Below are 18,586 nucleotides of genomic sequence, written 5' to 3'. Positions count from 1 at the left end.
GTGTCTGAACTTGAATTTGTAGCTAGATATATAACTTCCTGGGCCGTGGTTACAAAGCTGCACCTCTCTCGCCCGAGGGTGTCCTAACCTCAGCGTGGGAGAGGAGCCGTCTGGGCTTCAGGGACCTCAGACCCTGGTTAGGAGAGATGGGAGTGGCCAACGGAAAGGCTCTACTGGTCAGGTTTCTGCAATCCCAGTCTTTGAAATGTCACTAAGGGTTTGAGGAGGAGAAAGGCAGGCACTGAAATAGAAAGTGTCAGGACTGGGATGTCAAGGAGGATAACTTCGTGAGCACCCATCCCGCGCCCTCCCTGCCCAGCCGGGCACCGCCTCCTGCGCTCTGCACTGAGCCGGGCTGGCGGCAGGAAGCGGGCGGGCGGGCGGCCGCGGGTCCTCGTGAGGCCGATTTCCTCCGGGGCGGCCCTGGGCGATCTCTGGACTCGCAGACCCGCCTCGGTAGAGCACGATCTCTTCTTCTAGCCCGCTCCGTTCAACCCACCCACTTACTTCCTTCGACTGCACACACACACACACACACACACACACACACACACACACACACACTCAGAGCTGCCAAAAATTTCCAACCTCCGCCCCCCTCCCGAGCTGACTTCCTTCCAGCGCTTCCTGAGCTGGACGATCCTGGGATTTGTAAGACAGGAAAAAAGGGACGGCGCGAGGGCGGGCGGGCGACGGGGACGGGATGCTGGCTGTTCGCGGTCCCCCAGCGGTCTGAAGGCAGAGCAGGAGTGCGGGCCTAAGGGCGGAGCACACTCACAGCCCCGGGGCGGTCCCCTCGCCGCCGCGCCCCGGCCCCTGCTCCTCTCAAGGCTCAGCGGAGAAGCGCCGGGAAACGCCGCGGGAGCCCGAGGAGGGAGGTGACACCCGCCCGGGGCGGTGCACGGCCCGATCTGCGCGCCCATGCCGACCCGCGGCGCCGCTCTGCCCCGGTGACCCGACCCCGAAAGCCTCGTCAGCGGTGCGGAGCAGAGAGCGGAGACGGAGGGGCAGCCTCTGTGGGACTAACTCATGAAGAACAAGGGTGCCAAGCAGAAGCTGAAACGAAAGGGAGCCAGTGCGTTTGGATGTGACCTGACGGAGTATCTGGAAAGCTCGGGACAGGATGGTAATGTACCCCTTCCCCCCCGCCCCCACCACACACACGCACACACACACACACACACACACACACACACACACACTTTTTGTTTTGTTTTGTTTAAGAGCGATGGGTTCTCTTGGGGTGTATTGGATGGAGTTCACAAGTTAATGTGTTCCAGGCTCGTGCGCTCACTGTACTTTAAAAAAAAAAAAAAGTACAGTGTTCTTAAGCACAACCCTGCCACCCCGACGTTCAGGAGCTATGTCTGTCCTTCCGACGTGTCATAGGAGTGGTTGATGAGTGATGGTATAGCTGTGGTGGTGACCCGCCCGTGGCCATTCCGGGGAGGCTCTGATCTTAAACTCTGGGTGTTGGAAGGGAAAGATTTGGGGGGTGGGGGTGACTTGACGCGTGGGGCCGTCGTCATCCTCAGTAGGTTTTTCTGGATGTGCTGCTGTAACCATCTTAAATGTCCCTCCTGTACTGTGGGAGGGTTGCTCTCCCATATCCTTTTTTATTAATGTGGTAGGAGGCAGTGTGGTGGTGGGGAGGGGGGAATCCTGGCTGGGGGAGTGGTTGCACAGACATTTTCTGTAGTTCTGAGTTGATGCCAAATCCATAGTGCCTCCCCCAACTCTGCCCCCCCCCAACCAGACCCTTCACCTCCTCTTGGCTCTCAGTTTTAGCCTTTGGTGTGTCATGCGAGAAGTTTGTTGTAAAGAGGTCAGAGGGCTTTAAAATAGTTTAAGCTGTAAAGAGAAAAAAAAAATCAAAGTTAGCTTGGAAGAAGAAAAAGAGGAGCCAGCAGACACAATTTAAACATTTGCTGGGTGAGGCAGAAGGAAAACCATCTATGCTCCAATAACACCATCGGAGGGGGAAAGTTTGTAACAGAGGAAAGTTGGGACCATTGAGCATTAAATGACTGCTTTTATAAAGTCGACTGGTTCTGCACTTAGTCATGACATTTAAAAAAAAAATTTTTTTAATTAAAAACTTCTCAGGGAGCTTCAGAGAAAGAGAAAAGGGCCCACTGTGTGGGTCATGTATTTTATACAAAGATAGGAACAAGACAAGACAACTTAGGGCCGTGTAACTGGGCAGAGGGAGTCTGCCTCCAGGAAAACTCTTCCCCCTAACAACTGGCTTGTCTGTATCCAGCATGCATCCCAGAAACAGTGCAGAGCTTTTGTTTTGCTTCCCCTTTTTGAAGACTCAGCACCCCTAGTAATTTGCAGTGGTGTGATATTCCTGTGGTATTCGGGAGTCCAGAGTCTGCTGTGTCATTAGGACAAATGGCTTAGTATTTTAGAGCTTGGAGGAAGCACTGGTTTCCAAACCGCCTCTGAAATTGAGGCATCACTGAAGTCAATTCACTGAATTCTCAACAACACCCCAGAGAGGTTTTGAAATAAAATCACTCCGACTGAGCTTTCTTGAACTTGACAGGAGCCCAAGAACACATCTCAACCACTGTGGCTTGAAATTAAGAATGAAATGTTTGTCTCCCCTTGTTTTTCCAGGGGTCCTCATGTTAACCTGTAGGTACACTGGGCATGCTCCTGGGATGCCACCTCCTGTTATGTGGGTGTTGTTCCAAGACACACACACACACACACACACACACACACACACACACAGTGTGGGAGTTGTATAAGGGGCCTGCTAGTCACACCCCATTCATATATAGTCACAGGTTAAGGGAGAACCTGAAACCCCTCAGGCTCTGGGAGAGAACTTCAGAGGTACCCTTAGGCAGCTCCTCTTTCCTTTCCCACTTGTTTTTGTATTTTGGACTTCTGTGTGCTTCATATAGGAAAAGAGGAAGGGCATTGATGTTCAGTAGAAAAAAACGGAGTGCTGGCGCTCCACGCTTTCTGCAAAGGAGAGAGGAAGGTCGGAGAGGAGTAGACAGACACACAGGGCTCATCCATCACCAAGGATGGAGAGGATCCAGACCTCTTTCTGGCTCCTGTGTGCAATTCAACATCCTCTTTGAATGCTCCCCGCCCCCAGATTGAAAGCAAACCGCCCTGCCACAGATGAGCCACCTTTTAAGACTAGACATACCTGAATAGAGTGTGGTTTTGAAATGAAAGGCAGCTGGCACTCTTGATCCCCACACTGCCATTGTACGATGTGGAAATTAGCCATGAATAATAAGCAGTTTATAGAAATGAGACTAAATAGAATTTCTGCTCCAACACAGCCAAATTCATTGTTTTCCGTGTGTGTGTGTGTGTGTGTGTGATGATAGAATAGATAAATTTTTTTCTAAAGTGATATAGAGACATATATTAGTTAATAGACAAGGCCCAGATTCTGACCCAGGTGAAAAAAAGGCTGAGCAAGGCACTCTCCCTTTGCTCAGGACATTGGAAGAGCTCTCAGGATGCTGGAGGTGGTAAATCAGAGTGGTCACCAGGAACCAGGAAGCAAGGAAGGACCTTTCAAGAATCCCGTCATGCTCACTGAACTTAGGGGTTAAAGGGCCGGGCACTGGACCTAGACAGAAATGGAAGGGCAGTGGGTTTCAGCTTGTGAGCCCAAGAATACAGAGGAAAGAACAGAGAGAGCCAGCAAAGCCATGGGCTAGAGCGGAGGACAAAGCTAGTGAGCGCTGCCTGAGCATGGGTCCTCTGGATATGGGGTAGCTGCAGCTCTGGGTGAGAGTTCCAGGGGACAAGAAAGAGGCTGAGCACAGAGGAAGGCTTGAAGCTACTTCCCTGATTCCCCAAGCGTAGCCTTGCTACCTCCCATTGGGCAAATCAGAGAGGACAGGGTGGAAAAGTGACATATTTTCTTTTTCAGCCTGAAGTGAGTATTACTCATGGCTGGCTATCATGCTTAATCTGTGGGAAGCTGATGAAAGATGAAGCTACCTTTTCTTAGAAACACACACACACACACACACACACACACACACACACACACACTGAATGTGCAGCTCCTGCAGGTAGCCACAGAGATGCGCATAGATGACAGGTTTACACTCTGCTGTGACCATCCCCCCCAGCACAGAAGCCTGGTGTGACAACTCCCCACTTCTCCCTTCAACCCCTAGTGCCATGGATCAAACCCGGGGATTCCCCAAAGGTAGCCAAGTGTTCTAACCCTGAGCTACACCCCCAGCCTTTGGCCACTTTACTGTCACCTGATAAGAGACCCACAGCAGACCATAAGGTGGCCGCCAGGAACCTTCGTCACTTACTCACCAGCAGAATGACCGCTGCCCCTGTCTGAAGTTCTTCCCCTGGGAACTGGCTAATTTTCTCTTCCTATCTGGGATCACTTTCCTACTGCTGATAGAAGGAGTCTGCTTCTCTCTTTCTTCTTTTCCATCTCTAAATGTGGAGGTCTTTTCTTGCAGCTGTGTGATTTAAAAAAACAAAAACAAAACAAAACAAAACAAACAAACAAACAAACAAACAAACCCACCAGACTGTTGTTACCTATGGCATTAGGGTGTGAGTGAAACCCAGAGACCTGGAATGTGTTCGTGGTCATTTCCTAACTCTCCCTTGTGAATCAAGTGTTTTGCATCTTCTGGTGGAGCTCGGCTATGGGGGGAGCAGGAGCCAGGGAACAAGTAAGAGGTTATAGGAGGGAAATTGTTTTGTCCTCTGGGTTGGCCGCCCTTTTTATTTTTTATTTAATTTTTTTTTCGAGACACAGTTTCTCTGTGCAGTTTTGGTGCCTGTCCTGGATCTCGCTCTGTAGACCAGGCTGGCCTCGAACTCACAGAGATCCGCCTGGCTCTGCCTCCGGAGTGCTGGGATTAAAGGTGTGTGCCACCACCACCCAACCTGGGCTGGGCTGACTTCCTTGTCTTTCTGATCCATCATTGCTTGTTTTACCTACTCCTCGGTGAAAAGCGAGACTGCTCTCAACTAGTGCCTTAATGGCACTCCAATGACGTGACAGATTTTAACCATCTTGAAAGTCTTTTGAAAAGTTGATGCCACAGCATATGATAGCACACACCTATAGTCCCAGGACTTGGGAGGTTGAAGCAGGAGGATTAAGAGTTTGAGACTAGCCTGGGCTACATGGCCAGATCCTCTCTTGATCTCTCAAAGAAAACAGAAAAAAAAAGGCAATGCAAGGACCCACCTCAGACCAACTAAATCAGACTCTCTCCTAGATGGTTTTGATATGTGGACAGGGTGAAGAACCTGTATGTAGTGCATAGTTTGTAGGCCATGTTCCCTGCATAAGTAGAGTCCCCTCTGAATGTTCCATAAAAAGTATGAATCTTTTAATTGTTGAAGAATTTTTTTTCTCATCCTTAGCAGGCTGAAAACATGTATATTAATATGAAACAAAGATGTATAGGTATAACATAGATTTAATTTGAGAGGTGAGAGAAGGTTCATAACAAATCACTGACGGATGCAAATCTAATACTGAGCTTGCTGGGAGCTTGCTAGTGTTCCGAAGGATGAGGGTGAGTGGTGGGAACATCAGTCGTCGCTTCTTTTCATTTCATTTCTGAAGCTAAATAGTTCCCTCACTTTGTTTATTCGTTTCCTTTATTTATTAATCCAATAAACAAAACTCTACTGCAGCCGTGTTTTGGATGCAGAGGGAAAGATGGGCTCTGGATATCAGAAACACATAGTCTCAAGGATGTGAACCAACCAACCTTCAGACACCAGTTGACTTTGAAGACGCAGTTGTAGGAGAAAAATGTGAAAACGTTGGCCTCCCGTTAAATAGCAAGATACTGTACAGACATAAACAGAACGAGGTCATAACAAAGAAGGCAAATACTTTTCTGTTTATGATTTGGTGTTGAATGGGGGACGGAGCAGTATCCTCTGCAGCTTAATCTTTGTCTGACACATCATTTGCACACCTTCCCCAGCAAATCCCTGATCAAGTGGGTCTCGGCTATGGCAAGTTCAGGGGACTTTGTTGGGGGCTTCCACTGAGACTACTGGAACTCTCCTGCCTAGAATCTCAACTTTGCTTGTTCCCAAATGACTGACCCTCGAGAGGCTTGCTTCCTGCCTCTGGGCCTCAGTTTCCCCTCTTGTGAAATAGAGCTAATAGATAGGACAGATGTGAGAGCACATGGGTTAATATGGGTAAAGCACCTATCTGAGGACACACACTTGGTAACCTGTTACTGCCCAAATAGCCTGAATGAGGCTCTATCATCCATGAGGGCATTCATCAACCACCCAGAGGGAAGGGGGGCAGGATTGTTTGCCACACTAGGAGAGAGTCCAGTTGGTGCAGTGCCTTCCCAGAGCTGCTGAGAAGACCGTCAGTGCACAGGCGTGGAAAAGACAAATGTCAACCTCAAAGAAAAGTGCTTCCGTAGATCTGAGGGCCGGGTTAGGTTAGATCTCAAGCTGGAGGGCAGCCTGGGCTACACAGCAAGCATTTGAAAGACCAGAGACAGCCACTTACTTCTAGACCTCAGAAAACTGAAAGAGAATCCTGGTCCCAGTTGGGGGAGAGTGTGAAGCCAGAAGAGCAACCTGAGGGGCTTGAGGGTAGAGAGGCATCCCCACCTCGGACTGCCACAGTGAAACTGGAAGAGGTGAGAGACAGGGAAAGGAATCCGGTCCAGAGCAAACTGCCTAGCCAACCCTCAGGCCAGCAGGGACTACTTTGTTTCTGGGTATAACAAACAACCCACCCAGAGAATGGAAACAGCTACTTCCACCTACCACATGGCTCCCTTCTGCAGGCTCTTCAGATCTCTGCCAAGAGCTCCTTGACCACAGGAACAGCCTTACCCTCACTTCCCCCCCTGTTAACCCCTGGCAGCCTCCCAGATGCCTCCCAACTTCAGGAAGTCCCACAGTGCCATTGCCTCTAAGGAAGCCCACTCTCTCCTCCCCTACCTACCTGGAGCCAGAAACCTATCTGCTGGACAGAGAGGAGTGCTTGTGGGTCACTCCTAGACTGGAGCAGAAGGAAACAGGCAGAGAAAGAGTACGTCATACCCAAAGAGAAACAAGCTCTCCAGCACCACCCAGACTATAGTGTTGGATGCGATTGTCTATCCTCTTGGTTGTGAGTTTGAGGCCAGTCAGTGCTATACAGCATCTGTGGGCCAGCCCTGAAAGCTTTCTTGTTAGGGAGGAAAACACTGAGAATTCCAGGGTTTGGTTGACCAAGACAGTTTTCAAGCACTTGCAGGAACAGTTTGCTCCCAGGGGATATAGCCTCCCTACAAAAAAAGCCTTCCTGGGATTCGATGAGGTGTGTGGCTCTGAGCAGTGGGTGGAAGTAGTGGGTGGGACTGAAAGTTCCAAGGCTCAGGCTGGGCATGGGAACCTTAAACCACCACCCACTCTACCACTGGATATTGTAGCTAATGTTTCTGGAAGACAGTAGTGATAAAACCACCTGGTCAGGGCTTCCTATTGCTCATTCCCTCCAGAGCAGACTGCCCACGCTGGAGCTGCCTATCCACTCTGGCCCAAGGGTCTCAGGATCCCACTTCCTTCTTGTGGTTCCTACAGGCCAGTCTTGGAGCCAGGGACGTGGAATGAGTTCTTTTCCCACATATTGTGCACCACACATTTAAATCAAATGCAACATCCCTTCCCCACCCCCACTCTTCAAATTAATCTTATGAGTGCATGTGCCGACCAGTCCTCTTAAGTATTTCTCCCAGGGCTCCAACACAAAGGCCATGCTTGAGTTGAACTGATCTTGGCGCCTCTCTCTCAAAAGGCTGGCCTCAAGTACTATGTAAGGCGGGGCCACAGCCTGCTGGAACTCTAGGAGTCTGGCCAGTCTCCCCTGTAGAACTACTCTTCCTGGATGCAACCTTAGATAAAGGTTCAAATAAAGAATTCTCCTCCACTGGAAAAAGAAGGCTGGCTAGAGTTTGCTAGGTGATTGGGGGTGGTGGGGGGACAGTAAGGGGAGGAAATTAAAGGAAGGTTTCTTGGAAAGAGAGAAGGGACAGAGTGTGAAGGCTGGCTTCCAAGTCAGACCATTTTGCTATCTTTATCATTAGCAGAAATGACTACAATATTTTTTTTTAGTTTGTGCCAATCACTTGGTTCACACGTTGGACGTTTTCACACCCACCCATTTTATAGAGGAGAACTGAGTTCTGAGAGGTTAAATCATTCACCAAGATTATCCAGATGGGACATGCAAGATTTAAATCCAGCTCTATAAGATACCCCAGGCCACAGTCTTAGATTGGAATCGTATCTCCCAGAAGAGAATAATTTTGCATTAACCCATTTTGTTCCTCACAACCCCCCCCCAAAAAAAAACCATTTTATCTTTTGTTTTGCTTTCTCCCAACCCAAACCAGAAATAGTCATAACAACTGGGGACCAAAACGCACTTTGTCCTCTGCAAACTGCTTTGTGAACATCTTGTGCATGTGTTTGAGAAAAACACACACATACACACACACAGAGGCACACACACAAACATACACACAGAGATACATACACACAGAGACACACATGCAGAGGCACACAAACACACACACACACACACACACACACAGAGGCACACACAAACATACACACACAGATACATACACACAGAGACACACATGCAGAGGCACACAAACACACACACACACACACACACACACACACACACACACACACACACATATCCAAATCCATCAGCTTTCAAGTCCTCATAGACCCTTTCTTGACCACTGCAGCCACAAGTCTTTTCCTTCTGGAAATACCCACGGCCTTAGAGTCGGAGGCCCCCAGTTACTTCTCCATTCTGCCCACTGTTCTGTGCTGTTCTTGGCTGTGTGGGTAGGCAGGCGGCAAGCTCAGCTGAGGTAGCTCACACAGATGTAGTAGGTTGTGCCTGCCTCTGTGAGCCTGTGGCGGGCACAAGAGCGTTTCTTAGTATCTTTCGAGGATCTGTCTTCCTATCCAGGAAGTGGGTGTTGGAGCCCTTTTAAGTATCTGATGATGAGGACTCTGCTCAAAGCTGTATAATGAGGAATCCAAGACTCTTTCATGGTCCCGTGAGGGTTTGCAGCTAGTCCCAGAGAGAAAGCAACCCAGGCTTTGCATGGAACTCTGCAGAAACTGCCTTTTACCATCTCCTTCCTTGGTGTGAACCAATTGAGTTTCTGAGATCAAGTCTCTGGTACTTTTTGTTCCAGATCAAGCTTGGCTGGGTACATCATGCTCTGGTACCACACCCACAGCTTGATGCTGGCCCAGAATGCCTTTGGTGGAGAGAGGGTTGAATGTTACTCATGCCCCTGAAAAGTAATGTATACCAGCTCATACTGTTACAGATGTTAGACCACAGCTGGAAATAGCTGACAGATAAATAAGTCAACAGTGCTTGGGAAACTCATGTGAATAGCTCTTTCCCTGGAGTGTTGTGATTTTATTCTTTGTTTTGTTCTGCTTTTTAAAAACAATTGTGTGTGTATGTGTGTGTGTGTGTGTGTGTGTGTGTGTGTGTGTAGGTGTGTGTGTGTGTGTGTGTGTGTGTGTGTATAGGTGTGGGGTGTGTGGGGGGGTGTAGGCAGGGGATCAGTACTGAGTGTGCAACCCATGGCCTTGCACATACATGCCAGGCAAACACTATAGCACTGACCTACACCTCCAACCTCATCCTTAGGTTTTCAATCCAAAACTACCTTGGTGGGACTTCAAATTAAAGCAACCAAGATTGAATGGAATGGTAATACACTTGACCCGACGTCAGTGTTCTCAACAAGGGTCGCCTAAGACCATTGGAAAACACAGAGATTTACAGTGTGATTCATAACTAGCCAACTTACAGTTATGAAACAGCAACAGTGGTGATTTTACGGTTGGGGGAGGTCACCACAACATGAGCAACTTCATGGAAAGGCCTTGGCATTAGGAAGGTTGAGAACCAGCACACTACTGGGTTTAGAGAGGTGTGTTCTCAAGTTGGTCTTGGCCTAGAGGTGATCAAAAGACAAGAAGACAACTTTTTAAAAAGTACAAAGAAGAATGAGGTGAGGGCTATAAAGGATGTATAAGCAAGGGATGCTAACACATGTAGCAGCTGATGGACAGCCACTGGACAGAGGTTATGTAGCTGGGAAAGTCCATAAAACAGAGATCATCTGACTGTGAGGGACAGTAGAGGAATGAGGAGAAGGGTGCCTGGAGTCTAGAGGCAGGAAACTATGTGGCTTCGCATGATACTTGTAGTTGGTCACAGCCTGTGTAGCCTGGAGGAAATTTAAACTCTGGAAAGGAAGCTAAGGGATGGGGAAGACAGGAGCCTGTCTCCAGGGCAGGAGAGCTACTCCACCATTGGGCCAGCACATAGCAGCTGCAGGATAAGAACGGCCACTGGTCTGGCTGCCTGGGCCTATACCTGCTTCTTGCCTGGACACAGGAAAATAAGACATTTTACAGGAAGGTAAGGTTTTCAAAAATAAAAAATAAAAAAAATACATTAACTGTGCAGGTCCTGGTGGCACCCACCTATAATTCCAGTGCTTGGGATGCCGAGGTAGGAAAGACTGCAGTTTTGAGGGCAGTTTGGACTCCATTGCAAGTCTGAAGGCAGCTAGGAAGCCAGCCAGGAGGAGAAGGAGGAGGAGGAGGAAGAGGAGGAAGAGGAAGAGAAAGAGGAGAAGGAAGAGGAGGAAGAGGAAAAGAAGGAGGAGGAGGAAAAGGAGGAAAAGGAAGATAATAAATAACTAAGACCTAAGGAAAATAAAAGGAGGGATGAAAGAAGGAACAGGATAGCAGAAACAAAGAAAAGAGTCCTGGAAAGATAGATCTGTCAGTAAAATGCTTGCTATGTACGCAAGCAGGAGGACCCGGGTTTGAGCCTCAGAACCCATATTTAAAAAAAAAAAAAAAAAGCCTGGTGTGGATCCCTGTGGCTTATTGGCCAGGAAGCCTTGACTACTTGGTGAGTTCCAGGCAAGTGATAGACCCTGCCTCCAAGGACAAGATGGACAACACACCTGAAGACTACCTCCTGAGGTTCTCCTCTGGTTTCCACATGGTGCCCACACACACACGCACCAATGCACCTGCACAAACACAGGCATGAACGCACACGCTCAGAGAAGGAGAAGATCCTGCCCACCCTGATTTCCTTTCTCTCTTTGTAAAAATTATCATTGTGTGTGGGCATGAAGTGACCAGAGGACAGTTGTGGAAGCTGGTTCTCTCCTTCCACCACGGAATCCACTGATCCAATTCAGGTTGCCAGGTGTGTGTGGCAACCCTCCCCTCACCCCCATCCCCAGCTGGCCCGAGTCTAAACCACTCTGGCCTCTGCTGCCCAAGTTCTAATGAACAGCGTTCGCCAACACACAAGGCTAATCGGCTTTCTGATGTCTGTAGCTATAGGCCATAAAAAACGTTCAACCTCAACCTCATCTGTCTCTGTTTGACAGGTGAGGACCGACTCAGAAAGTCACTGTATGGACATTCAGTCTCTCTCGGTGGCTTTGTCTGCTCCAGTCCCAAATAGCCATGGTTTTGCTGGCAGTGGGCAATGGAGACTTCCATTTTTTTTTTTTTTTTTTTTTTTTCAGAGCTGAGGCCCGAACCCAGGGCCTTGCGCTGCAAGCGCTCTACCACTGAGCTAAATCCCCAACCCCGAGACTTCCATTTTTAACATGTGTTGCCAGACTAACCTCGGTGGGGTCTGAAATAACTGTAAAACTCTGACAACAGAGCCCCCACTCCTGGTTTTTCAAAGTAAAGGTGCCCGCGTGGGTTCCCAGTGGCACCATTGGGAGTACCACAAGCCCCTGTGACCCTAAGTAGCCCCCTCCACCACTTCTTAGCCACCTGTTTCCTGCAGGCTGAGTCGACTGGGAAACAATGATGTCAGTCCTTCCATGTAAATCGGCTCCTCCCTGTTGGCCCCTCCCCTTCAATGCATAGTTCCGTTCCTCTTTCTGGTTTTTGTCTTGCTTGCTGTTCACTGAGGGACTCCGGGCGGCGTTTGGCATCAGCTGTTGGCTCTCTTAAGAAGCTTTAGCTATTGAAGTTTCAGTGCGACCTTCAAAGTGCACATGTCTCTTTGGGTCCATATTTGGGAAATCCTTTGATGTTTGGCTAATGGCTAGAACGTGGACTCGGTGTGAATGGAGAGGGGCCATTTTCCTCTCCAGAGAAAAGCAGTATTAAAGGCAAGACTCTGAGGTATGCTCAGAGGCGACAACGGAACCCTGCCTGGGGCCCCAGTGGAGTAGCTTGAAAACTGTAGTGACCGGGACACAGGGCCTACAGTGTAAGGTCAGGAAACTACACCTCTGACGTCATCTTCGAACATCCTGTATTTCCCCCCATCCGAAGCTGCACTTCTGAATGGAGCATAGATCCCACCTCCCTTTCCTTTATGCCCATAGAGACGATTTGGCTCCAGAATGAAAGGGATACAATCCCTAGGGAGAATATGAGTTTTGAAATATGAATTTTAAAAAAATTTTTAAGCTACAATGAGAAAAATATAATTCTTTCAAGATTTAATTTAAAGTCTGGGCATGGTGGTGCACACCTTCGATAGCAGCACTTGGCAGGCAAAGGCAGGAGGATCTATCTCTGTGAGTTCAAGGTCAGCATGGTCTATGTAGTGAGTTCTAGGATGGCCAGGACTACATAAAGAGACTGGGTCTGAAAAAAAATAAAAAATAAATTCAAAATTAATGTTAACTTCAGATTAGTCAGATCCTCTTTAAATTCCCTGTGTGCATATTTGGATCCCTGGAAAACAAACTGAACATGGAATAGAGGTTTAAATGTGGCTTGCCCAGGTGCTGCAGGGGCTCCATTGGGAACACATGATCCACCCCCAGTGGGCCCAGAAAGTTGGTAGGAGCCATGCTGCTGCTCCTGCTGGGATCTTCCTTGGGGATCTGCTTTCCCAGGCTTGTTTAGATGAAATCCATTCAGGCGATGCCGGTGGCTATGTCCTGAAGACCTCAGGTACAGCCACAGTGAGCTGGCTGCTGGGAAAAGCAGTGACGTGAAACCACGTGACTTGATCGTCCTCTTCTGAATTATTTTACTATTATCCCCAGTGTCAACAGGGGACATGAATTATGACTTTTTAAGTCAGAAGAGAAAAAGAAAACTGTTAAGATCTTTACGGGAACAGAGTGTCTGGAGGTGTTGAGTTTTGTTTCCAACTTTATTTTGGAGGAAGTCTGTCGGTTTGCTTTCCTAGGACGTCAGACTCTCCTCTGGGTTATTCTCAGTGTCAAGGAACCAGGGCTGCCTTTCCTGGTTTCCCAGAGTTGTGAGCAGCTCTTATCAGCATGGTGTCAACGAGTCATACCCAGGCTCAGCCTCATCACTTAGAACTCCAGAGCTGGGGAAGTTGAGAGCCCAGGGCACAAACACTGCATGGCCCCCGCTTGCCCCTCATGGCGGCTTCTTTTATTCTCTTAGGTACGCAAAATTATTTACTTCCTGTGGTTGGTTGTGTTAAAAAGAAAAGCCAGCTCTAAGAATCTTATCTGTTGTTAAACATAGCTGGGGTGGGACCGTGGCAAACTTTTCAAGTTTTCACATTTCTTTAGTGATCTCCCAAGAAACCCAAAATAAGGATGGGGGTGTGTGTTGTGGTGGAAGTTTGTGATTACAGTGACAGCCATGTTGTTTCCGTCTGGGCTTCAGGAGAAGGGAAATGTGAACAGAAAGCCTGTGTCCATCTTTGATGAAACAGGGGGAAGCTAGGGCAAAAGGCCCTTCCGGTGTGCCAGTCTCTGCCCCACTGCATCAAGGTGGGCTGACCTCAGGATCTTGGTGTGAAGTGGGTGCATTCTGCTGGGCTGTAGAAAGGACCTGCATAGGGCAGGCCAAGGGGTGTGTCCTGCACTCTGAGGCAGACCACTGAGTTTCACAGCAGGTGGTGTGTGTATTCTCTGTGCTTTTAAAGGGGGACGTCATTCAAGGTGATCTAGACAGTGATGGGTTGTAAATGCTGCACGATGTGAGCAAGAAAAGCAGCTTCTAGCACTGAGGTGGCCCTACTGCCTGTAGCCCCTCCTGCTCGTTTCCTGTGGCTGCCATAACCACTCACCACAGACTTAGCAACATAACATAAATCTGGAGCACTACCTTTCAGTTCTGGAAGTTGGACCTGACACATGTCTCACCACGTGCCAGGAGTGTTTTCCTCTCTAAGGCACTGGGAAAGAATCCATTTCCTTACCTTTGCACCTTCTGGAAGCTACTCACATTCCTTGGCTTCTGGACCCTTCTTTAAAGCCAGTGACACTTAGCTTTCTGACCATTCTTCTGGTCACACAGTCAGTCACTCTTCCCACAGCTGGAAAGACCCACAGGACTCGACCTGGCCTATCTCTAGGACACTGTCTCCACCTCCAGGTCTTCAACTTAAGCATGGCTTACAAAGATTCCAGGGATTAGAGCTGAACGCATGGCACCAAGATTCCCCAACAAGCTCTGAGATCATCTTTGCCAACCCCAACTCCTGGCAACTGTGTGATGTTAATCCAAGTTCTAAGCTGTTAAAAAGAAATAACCTTCCACTGTGGATTCCTGGAAACAAAAATCCCTGTTAAGGTCTGGGTCTGTGTAGAACTAGACAGTCTCCTGGATGTTCTGTCTGTACTGTGTGCTGGCCATGCTGCCTGATAGGACTCTGCTGGGCCAGAGGTGTGGGATTACGGCTTCTGTTTATGGAGACGGCCACACACCAGGCCTTGCAGCGTTGACGCATGAGTCTCCGAAAACAACTCTGGGAGACAGGTTATTACCTTATCATTAGCGTACAATGATGGCGCACATTTATGGAGTACAGTGTGATATTTCCATACAATGAGTAATGATCAAATCAGGGTAACTAGCATGGCTATCACCTCAAAGATCGATCAGTTCTTTGTTTTAGAAACATTTTAAATTGTTCTACTAGCTCTTTGAAATTCGTCATTTATTGTCAATGATCATCACCCAACTGTACTATTGAACCCTAAGTTAGTCCTAACCAGCTACACCACTGTACCCATTAATCATCCTCTCGTAGACTCACATCTTTCCCAGCCTCTGATAAGCACAATTATACTCCCTACTTCTATGTGATCAACTTCTTTAGCTTTCCACATATAAAAATAAATAGTTTTTATTTTACATTTTTCCCCAGATGTATCCCTATTGCCAAAATGACAGGAGTTTCTTTTTAGTGGCCAAATAGTGTTCCAGTGTGTGTGTGTGTATGTGTGTGTGTGTGTGTGTGTGTGTGTGTGTGTGTGTGTGTGAAGCTAGGCATCAACAGATGAATGACACACACACACATATATACATATATACACAAACATATTATATATATAAACATATGATATTCATCTGTTGATACCTAGCTTGACACTCTATCTTAATTATTATGAATAGTGTTTCAATAAATGTAGAATTGTAGAAATTTCTCCTACATACTGATTTCCTTTTCTTTGGATATAAACCCAGAAATAGAATCGCTGGATCATACAGTAATTCTATTCCTAGTCCTCTGAGAAACTCCCATACTGTTTTCCAGAATGACTATACTAACTTTTGTTCCCACCAATGTTCTGAGACTTCCTCTTCTCTGTACACCTGCTAGCATTTGTTATTTTTGTTGTTTGATGGTAGTCATTCTAAGTAGGCTGAGATGACAGCTTATGTGCTTTTGATCCACATTTCCATGATTTGTGATGTTGAAAATTGTTCCATAATTTTTAGGTACTTGCATCTCTTCATTTGAGACACATGTATTCTGATTATTTGCACTTCTTTTGTTATTGTTTGAGACAGGGTCTCGTGTAGCCTTGAACTCACTATGTATCTAAGGAGGACATTGGACTTGTGACCCTCTTGTCTCTGCCTCCTGAGTGTTAGCATTATAGGAGTGTGTCTTTGTGTCCAGTTTATTCATTGTGGGGAATTGAACCCAAGGCCTCTCGAATGGTAGGCAAGCACTCTACCCACTGAGCTATAGCCCCAGCCCTGGCATATGTTCTAATAGTATGCTTTTACTGTTGCGTTTTTGGAGTGCCTTATGTGTTCTAGATATCCATCCCTTTCCAAATGAGTGGTTTGCAAATATTTTCTCCCGTTCTGCAAGTTGTCTCTCCCCATGTTAAACACTGACTTTGCTTTCACCTTTGGATTCTGTGCTTTTGGGGTCCTGTCTGAGAAATCCTTGCCCAGACTAATGTCCTGAGACAGTTCCTCTGTGGTTTTCTTCTAGTTATTTCATCATTTGGGGGTCTTACATTGGTCTTCAGTCCATTTTGAGTTGACTTGTTATGCAGTGATTTATTTACTATGGATGTGGTTTCATTATTACACAATTATGTATCTAGTTTTCCCAGCACAGCTGATGGAAGAGACTAACGGTATGGTCTTGGTGCCTTTGTAAATCTCTTAGCTTGTTTCTGGGATCTTCATTCTTTCTATCTGTTTTTTGTTTTGTTTTGTTTTTAATGTCAAACATGCCATTTTGGTCACTATAGCTTGGTAGCATGGTTGGATACAATAATGAAAAGTAGGTATTATTAATAATAGCTTTACTCTGTAGGCTTTAATTATTTATTTATTTTGCAGAGATAGGGGCAGAACCCAACGCCCTGCGCATGCTAGGTGAGTTGTCTATCACTGAACTATGCCAACGGTTGTTTTTAATTATGGCAAAATATGCACAATATAAAATGTAGCATTTTTACCATCTTAAGTATACGGTTCAGCAATAGTGAGCACATTCGAATTCTTACACAATTGCCATCGTGTCCACCTTCTGAATTACTTCACCTTCCCTGAGTCCTGTCCCCATGGAAGGCTAACTCCCTGATCTTCCCTCCCACAGACACGGAATCTCCAATCTAGTTTCCATCTCCAGGGATGTGACTCTAAGGGCAGCACAGGCACGGGAGAGAAGTATTTGTCCCTTTGTGGCTGGATTATTTCAATTCTAATGCTACTATTTTTTTTTTTTTTTTAATGAGAAGAGAAAGGCTCAGAGAAGTGATGTTGCCACGACCACATAAGTGGTACTTGGCAAATCCAAGTTCAAAGCGAGGCCACTCTGGCTATATAATCCCTTCTTAACTTACCCTGTCGTCAGGCAGAGGTAAGTGTCACCTGACAGGTAGCTAGAGGAGGGCTAATGATAGTGAAGAACTCAATGTTCTGCCATTCAGGCAGCCCAGGTTCAGTTCAAATGCCCAAACTAGTGCTGTGAATGGTACGTAAATAGTGCCAGCATTCAGGAGGCTGAGGCAGGAAGATCTCACGTTCGAAGCTATCATGAGCTATATAGTATAGCAGACTTCAGGCCAGCCTGTCTGTACCGTGAGACCCTGTTTGGAGGGAACTGGTTAGATGAGATTTGGAAGGACCTCCAGGAGGACAGTCAGAGATGGTTAAAGAACATCCCAGGACCACCAGGTAGTACACAGAGAAGGAGATTCTCAAATGCTTTTAAGCTGATGACTCACCACCAGGTCAGGAGGCCTTGCCTCGGCTTAGAGAGCTTCACTTAGAGAAACTCAGTTCTCTAATGCCTCAGAAAGGCTCCAAAGCTCTGGGGCTCTGGAAGATTAAAAGTGCTATCAACTGTTCTCATCTCATCAGGAAGGGGTCTGATCAGCTTCAGTCTTCCCAACACGAACTTAGAATTAAAGAGACAAGCTTTTTAGAACAGAAAAGATACCTCTGAAGGGCAGACACTTGGGTGAGATGGGGCAGGGTGGGTTGTCTGGCATGCCTTAAAATCCAACCAGGCAGAAAGTGATAGATGAAAGGACCTGGTATGCAGAACCCAGACTCCCCACCTCTGCCTCTAGCTCCCAATATTCCTGTCCTTTCTAATGCCAGCACAGCCCCAGCTGGTCACTCATTCCCACTCCCAAGGTTCCTGGCCCTGTATAGACCTCCACTACCTTCCCCTCCATCGGTTGTCAAGAATTCCATAAGTTATTTCCTTCCTTGAGTCAAAGTAAATGAGCTCTGTGCAGACCAGGACCATTGACTCCTCCTCTGCACTGGACCTGAGGGGTTAGCGTCTTCCCTGAGGCTTTAAGACAGAAGAGTCTAATCTGTGTCTAGCTTCTAGAAGCCATCCCTGTGCCTTGACTTCTGGCCCCCATCATATCATTTGTCTTCACCCCTGTCTCTACTCTCAAATCTACATCTCCCACCTCTTTATAAAGACCCCATGGTCACAAGAAGACCACTTTAGTGATCCAAGGGAATTTCATCATCTCAAGATCTTTAACTTGGTCACATGTGCAAAGTCCCTTTTGCCATATAAGGCAGCAAGTCACAGATTCCAGGAATAAGGATGTAGACCTCTTTGGGGAAGGGGAAAATTACTCAACCAACCACAATCTTTTTTTTTTCTCCCAGTACATATGGTCAGTTTAATGATAACAGTAACTTGGTGTTATAGGTGCAGGATGAGAAAGACATCAAATGCCCCCAACATTTATGACAGTCTTACCCCGCATCAGCCACTGAGTCAGAAGGAACAGAGGAATGAGCAAGCATTTTCTGTCCCTAAGGG

At 47.3% G+C, this 18,586-nt stretch overlaps 1 protein-coding gene across 1 annotated transcript in view; it reads left to right on the top strand.

The window, feature by feature from the left end:
* The first annotated feature begins 291 nt into the window (after positions 1–291).
* Arhgap31 (Rho GTPase activating protein 31) overlaps positions 292–18,586 on the top strand; it is a 110,343-nt gene continuing 92,048 nt past the window's right edge. The window contains exon 1 of the mRNA XM_036203781.1: positions 292–1,126. Coding sequence (XP_036059674.1) covers positions 1,030–1,126 — 97 coding nt within the window. The 5' untranslated portion in view covers positions 292–1,029. The remainder of the gene's footprint in view (positions 1,127–18,586) is intronic.

Source organism: Onychomys torridus, chromosome 12 (genome assembly GCF_903995425.1).
Source record: "Onychomys torridus chromosome 12, mOncTor1.1, whole genome shotgun sequence".
NCBI lineage: Eukaryota > Metazoa > Chordata > Mammalia > Rodentia > Cricetidae > Onychomys > Onychomys torridus.
Note: the sequence above shows the minus strand (reverse complement) of the source record. Positions and strands in the feature narration are given on the sequence as shown.